Below are 7,204 nucleotides of genomic sequence, written 5' to 3' on the forward strand. Positions count from 1 at the left end.
GTTGCATCGTTTCCCAAATCTATCCATGATGGGTTGGAAGTGTTCATCCTTCATTCTCTCTTCCAGCGTGGGCAGTCCCAAGTACTTGCTCTCAAAGACCTCCGACTGTACCCCAAGAACTGTCTTAACTCCGTCTCTTGTTTCGGCCGGACATAGTTCGCTAAAAAGGATCGAGCACTTGTTTGCACTTAGCAGTTGTCCCGTGCACTTCTGGAAGGTGTCCAGAACCTTCTTGATCGCCTTGGCCTGCTCTATGGATGCCTTGAAAAATAACAAGCTGTCATCGCCAAAGAGAAGATTAGAGATACCAGGGCTGTTGCGAGCAATCTTGATAGGATTCACCCTTCCGGCCACGATCTCCCGATTTATAAGATTTACCAGACCTTCCGCCACAAACAAAAATAGGTAGGGGCTGAGTGGGTCCCCTTGCCGTAGACCTCTAGACGGACAGAATGGTTCCAGAAGCTCACCATTACATCTTACTGAGTATCTCATTGATCGGACACACTGCATCACCCAATTTGTCCATTTGCTGCAAAAACCACTCGTCCGTAGTACACCTTCCAAGAAACCCCAGTCCACCCTATCATAGGCTTTGGCCAGATCCAGCTTGTACGCACAATATGTATCACGCGTATTTTTGCTATGCTGGATTTTATGGAAACACTCAAAGGCAATGATCGCGTTGTCCGTAATCAATCTGCCCGGGATGAAAGCGCTCTGGGTTTCTGAGATGATTTCATCCAGGATAGGTCGTAGTCGGTTCACCAGGCACTTCGACACCACTTTGTAGATGACATTGCATAGACTGATCGGTCGGTAATCTTTCAGGGACTGAGGGTCCTTTCCTTTTGGAATAAGCACGATAACAGTGTCATTTGTGCCCTCAGGGAGTACCCCACGTTCAAAGAAATCTATTACCGCCTTGGTCACATCATCCCTAAGGACAGCCCAATTCCTTTGGTAAAAACGTGCTGGAAATCCATCCGGGCCCGGTGCCTTAAGCGGACCAATTTGAAATAAGGCGTCACTGATTTCCAATGCAGAGAAAGGTTTAGTCAGCATATCATTCATTTCTTGTGTTACTTTCACATCAAATAACTCCATTATTTCATGCGGCGTGACCCCAACACTCACATAATTCTGGTAGAACGGCAATGAACTACCGATGCAACACGAATGATGCCATGATGAATGCAGCAAATAAATAATTACTGCAATATAATAAAATATTACACAAAAGAATCTGAGAACCAGTATCAGGGCGTTACAAGCAATCTAGCACATTCATAATTTTTAGCCCAATATATTGTTTCAAAATCAGCGGGTGGAGACCAAAATATCTTTCTAGGTTGGGTTGTGTTCAAGAGGATTAACTAGAGGATGGTTTTCAGGAAAGTTTGGCTTCGCCATATTTGACGTTGGATATTAGATGATACTCCCTTCGTTTCGAAATATTTGAACTTCTAGGTTTTTCCTAAGTCAAACTTCTTATGTTTGGCCAAATCTATGGAAAAATAAACAACATCTAGAAAGCCACGGAAAATTAATCTAACTAGAGGGAGAAAATTAGAGTTATATCTCTAGCAACTAATCCCCATCCAGAAACATAAACAAATAAGAAATTTTTAATATACAACCAGGCATGTGGTTCCGAAGGAACAGTAGTTGTCTACTATGTACAGTACATTGCTTGGTTCCGCTTTCTGTCATGACAAGTGGAAGGAGTATAAACACTCTCAGTAGCATACATAAGATCCTTTCTAACTATCTCTTGCCGATCCACAAGCACACATGTGAAATCACCCTCGGTTTTCAAATGGCAACAGACCCAACAAATTTTGCCCTGAGAAAGGTGTTTGTTAGAACGACTAATTGAAGATAGACTGCAGGCTTGAGCTTAGTATGTGTCAACAATATGAATCGTACCTTGACAGCGAATCGAGGTTATCTCAGGACCTGACACATCAATGCCTTCATCATTTAGCAATGTAATGCCTGATGATTCCACGATGAAAGGAAATGCTACTGCTGGAGACATGGGCGATTTCGCCACCTTGATGAACCTCTGACCTGTGGGCAATGTATGTAGTTTATAGCGGTCATAAAAAATAGCACAACAATAAATACAACACTGCTCTGTTGCTTCGTAAACCTACATGCAAGAATAAAAGAGATCAAATAGAAAGGGAACATAGAGACAGCAGGCATTTTGACATCATTGGTAACACAAATATGTTAATTCATAATAATGTGTATTCCTACCATATTTTTACTACCAGAACTGCCGTCAGATCACTAATCACTAATTCGCTATATTACGATTCAAAGAGTTCTACTGAATTCCAGCTACAGCTATTACAGAAGTTGAAAAGCCAATAAGCAATGTTGCAGTTCCTCAGGTTTGACTCTGGCTGTTCAAAAATGGGTTTGGCCAATCTGTCTCAACACATGCATGCAGTAAAAATAGTTATGCTGAGTGGCATCTTTAGTTACTTCTACTCATTCAACGAGCAGCTGGTTTTCAACAGGTTTTCAGAACCTCTCCTATTTATCAAGGTTTGACTGTGCCGCTCAGGGTTCCAAAACCAACAGGAACAGGTGGGTTACCAACTAAAGATCCCAACCTTGCCTGCAACTGGTTTCTGGAAAACTGGTTTTGTTTCACCCACCTAAACCCCTCTAGTTATTCTCATTGCAAAAACAAAAGGCAGCCAGTTTCCGCTGAGAAAACAGAATTGCTCACTAACAGCTTTCCAAACTGTATTCGGCAAAAAAAATGCTTTCCAAATTGTATTGGCACTTGTTTTGTAGGTCAACCATCTTTTCAGCACAAACAGTCATAGACTACATGAATAAGATAAAAAGTAAGTTGATTAGTGATATAAGCATACAAACCTGAGTGAGACTCGAAGACTAGACGGATAGTTACAGCATGAGCCCACTGGATTCCTAGAGCAGCAACAAGATGAGATTCAAGTCTTTCAGCACCATCGCCATCACCCATCCTTTTTACTGCAGAGGATTAATAGGAACATTAAATGACGTTCAAGATGACCAACAGATAATATGTTTCCTTGGAACAAAGTACAAACCTTCAAATGAGTAATGATAACCATCATCATTACTTTGGCTGCGGACCTGGTTTGAAACTACAACTGGAATTCTTGTCAACTCTGCTATAGACCTGCAGGACAGAAAGGAAACCCAAAGCACTTCAGTAGAATCAACAGCGTAACCAAAAAATGTAGAAGGAATGCTATGAATTTTAGGATCTAGGAAGCTCACTTAAGAAATGAAAGAGCCCATCTTAGAGGGTGTTGTGTGAAACCTGTTGTACCTCTTTCGTTCTCCCTGACACATGTATGTTGAAGTAGAATATTAGAAAATTAAATATCATACTGTTAACAAAAAATGAACCATAGTAGAAGAAGAAACAACTAGCATGCAATAATTAGATGATCTTAAAACATGATAATTATTCATGCTAAAGCACCGCTACACACTTCAACACAAGCCTCCAGCACTGCAACAACGAGCCAGTACATAGTAGTACCGTAGTCCAAGACCCTTGTCAGCTATTTAAAAGAGTAGTCTTCGTAATTGAGACCATGAGTAATAATTATAAAAAGCACTGCACACCTATTTAACTCGTAGCTGTATATAAAAGAAACTATGCACACTGTTCAGAATGTTAACACTCCACCAAAGCTCTGGCCATGTTTCAAGAACTTGTGACAATTTAATATTTCAAGAACCAAACAACACTCTGTTGGCTAGTTCAGTGGGTGTGCAAGCTGTTCACCCTTATGTGTTCGGTCGCCATTCTATTAAAAAATGCTGCCAAGGGCATAGTGTTTAACCAATTTTTATTTATTTTTGATAATTTAGTATTTCAAAGTTTTCAGTAATGTAAAACAGAGATTCATAGTTATCAACAGTTTGGCACATAGCAATGAATTGGCAACCCAGTGTTTGATTAAAGTTATTATGTTAAGCCAGATGACTTTCTAAATTTGTAAACATGGAATATGCTAAGCAACTGAGAAAAACTCACTGTGGAAACTACCATTGGCTCCTCGTACTTTAAAAAAAGCTATCATTGTGTGAAGTCAAAAGCAAATAAATAAAAAATCTAGTGTGCATATCTTACGATGACATGAAAGCAGCCACACTATCAACAATGAGTAACTTCACATCATTTTGGAGGAGAGTCACCTTCATCTGTTCCAAACTGTAGAAGGGCGAGAAAAACATCAAAAGGAACATTCAAGCGTTTTTTGCGGCATGATGAATTTCTTTTACATGTAAATTTTGAGGAGCATCCAACAAAATTATAAAGTGTAAACAATGGCCACACTATATTGGGCAGAAGAGGAGCATTGCAAGAATTGTTAATGAAAGTTTTCTACCATTCATGGAACCTCAGAATGACAATCACTAGACATCAGCCTTCCACAATCCACTGGTTGAGTGTCGGAAAAATATACCTCTTTGTGAAATCAGATAATGATGATGGTCGCATCACTAGGATCCTGCCAGCCATCTGCACAAAAAATAGAAGGTTTGAAACAACAGCCGAAGAAGTCATGTATAATGTTAAACTGAAAGATCAAAGCATTGGGTAAGTAGACGATGAATTATAATAACCTTTTGTGCTAAGCCTTCTTGCCTAAATATTTGAGGAAAGCTTTTCTGACCTATCTCGATCATCCTGCAACATATCATGAAGGTTGATGACTGCACATACTTCTTAAATGATATGCTTGGGACTTGCTGGAACTAAGCTACCTCCGTGAAGAGAACTTGGATTCGGTGTCAATATACACAACTCGACCGTTTAGGCCCCCGTAGCATTCTGGTAACGTTGCTAGCAGCGCAAGCTTCAGACAAAACTGCAGAGTGTGCAAAACTTTCAGCAAATTTATACAGGCTAAATGTACAACATAGCAGCACACACTCAGGAGATAGTAGGCTTTAAATTTGACATAGTTGGGATTCACTTGGGAGGGAAATTGTGAAGTGACCCACATGAATGTGTCTTTAAACTGAATATGGTTAACTGAACATGCATTCACAAAAACGTGTCTCTGTACTGCAAAGGAACAATTCCGACTAAGAAACCGCAATCATGAGATCCAAACAACTACTCCCTCCGTTCCTAAATATTTGTCTTTCTAGAGATTTCAACAAGTGACTACATACGGAGCAAAATGAGTGAATCTACACTCTAAAATGACGTCTATATACATCCGTATGTGGTAGTCCATTTGAAATCTCTAAAAAGACAAATATTTAGGAACGGAGGGAGTAGTAATCAGCAACTAGCCCACAATAAACTCGTAACGCAGATAACATAAATACACAAGGTGCATTCCTTATACTTCTCTGTTGCATAAGGATACACGAATTAGTTCGCATTCAGGAACACACAAGCCCACATTGCGTATGATTACAGTGCCGCTACGCAGAAAAGCTTGGTCTCACCTGCGTCTTGCCGATCCCCGAGGGCCCGACGACCTCGGTGAGCTTGCCCAGGGGGATACCTCCGCCCAGCGCCTCATCCAGCCCGCAGAGCGTGGTCGCCAGGCGGCCGCCGCCTCCCAGCCTCACCCGCTCCTCCAGCAGCGCAAGCGCCTGCGCAAACCGGTCGCAAAACATCAATCGCTCAGAAGTCCCCAAACCCGAAATGGCGAGAGAGGCGAGGCGGGGTACCGTCTGGCAGGGAGGGCAGGCGAACTCGCTGACGCGGCACACGGCGTCGCGGGCGGTGGCGAGGCCCGCGTCGAGCAGGGACATCAGCTCCACCTCCGGCAGCGAGAGCACGTCCTGGGGCGGAGCGGGTTAGAGGCGGCGGCCGGTTTCAGGGCGAGGGGAGGAGGAAGATGGGGTTTCGTGCGGAGGGGGCGGCTGACCTTTGCCGTGGTGAGGCGGCGGGCGGCGAGGAGGTGGGCGAGGTGGGGAGGCAGGCACATGTCCGAGACCAGCTTGTTGGCCATCTCGGCCGCCGGTAGGACTCCGGCCACCGGGGGAGAGGAGGGGAATCCGGAAATTTTAGTTTTGTTTCCGCGCTCTCCTTTCTTTTTGAGTTTTTGCGGTGGATTTCTTCGTTCGGTTTATTCGGGCAAGAGCTATTTCCAGCAAATGGTTTCTTGGGAGAGATTTCAGCCAAATGATGATTATTTTTCCGAGATGAAGGATAACATTACCCTAGCAAATATTTTTATATGGGATTCAACCTCACAAATCAAACAACCACATGGAAGAAAATTCTAAGGATTATAATACTTTGGAATTCATATGGAAAAGCCTTTGATTCAAAAAACATTCAGTAGTTTAGATGGTTTCTTTTGTGCCATCCTCTATTCATAAATTTCTTATTTTTTGTGGGGCATATCCATAAACGGAAAAACTAACGCCCACATGTGTGGGCGTTTGCACATCGCCCACACGCCTCCATCATCACTCATTTTGCCACGTATGAACAGATGACATCAGCAGAAATCTTTTTGGTTTTCGGCTTAAAAATGTTTTATCTCCTAATTAAAAGAATTAAAAATCCGTTTCGCCATTAAATCCATCTCGACGAGATCTTCAAAACTAGACCCCATGTTGATATGTTTCGACGAAATTCTTTTTATCCAAAAATTGTCATGATGTTTACACTGTAGTTGTCGTAGTGCTTAAACTAAAGTTGTCATGTGGCAATTTTAGTTTGTAGATCATGGCAATTTTAGTTTTTCGATGATGGCAATTCCAGTACTTTGACCATGAAAATATTTTTTGTATGAACCATGGAAATTTTAAGTGCATGTATCATGGCAATTTTAATTTATGGTGCATGGCAAGTCTAGTTTCTTAATTCCCCGTTTTATAATATGTCAAAATTTACTTTTAAATGTAGAAGAAAATAGCTGAAACATATCATGGCAATTTCAGTGTAAACATCATGGCAATTCATGTGCAATAGACACGGTAACTTTTAACTAAAAAAATTCGTCAAAATGTGTTGATATGAGATCTAGTTTCAAAGATCTCGTCGCGAGGGATTTAATGGTGAAAACAGATCTTCAATCGGATTTTTCATTTAAGAGATAAAACATTTTGAAAACAGAAAATCCAAAAAGATTTCCACATGCATGCATGCGGTGACATGACGTAGCGTTGTCCTCCATAAATTAGTTGAATCCTACTAACTAATTTT

At 41.5% G+C, this 7,204-nt stretch overlaps 1 protein-coding gene across 1 annotated transcript; it reads right to left on the reverse strand.

Annotated features, from left to right (window-relative positions):
• Positions 1-1,555: 1,555 nt before the first annotated feature.
• On the reverse strand, positions 1,556-6,109 carry LOC123164527 (DNA repair protein RAD51 homolog 2). Its single transcript, XM_044582043.1, has 12 exons — positions 5,916-6,109; positions 5,716-5,829; positions 5,488-5,637; positions 4,792-4,895; positions 4,651-4,714; positions 4,491-4,546; positions 4,154-4,234; positions 3,289-3,354; positions 3,096-3,187; positions 2,899-3,015; positions 1,930-2,073; positions 1,556-1,846 (listed from the first exon to the last, which is right to left on the reverse strand). The coding sequence occupies exons 1-12, from the start codon at positions 5,997-5,999 to the stop codon at positions 1,803-1,805; spliced, it is 1,116 nt and encodes a 371-aa protein (XP_044437978.1). The 5' UTR covers positions 6,000-6,109; the 3' UTR covers positions 1,556-1,802.
• Between the last annotated feature and the right edge of the window lie 1,095 nt (positions 6,110-7,204).

Source organism: Triticum aestivum, chromosome 1D (assembly GCF_018294505.1).
Source record: "Triticum aestivum cultivar Chinese Spring chromosome 1D, IWGSC CS RefSeq v2.1, whole genome shotgun sequence".
Lineage (NCBI taxonomy): Eukaryota > Viridiplantae > Streptophyta > Magnoliopsida > Poales > Poaceae > Triticum > Triticum aestivum.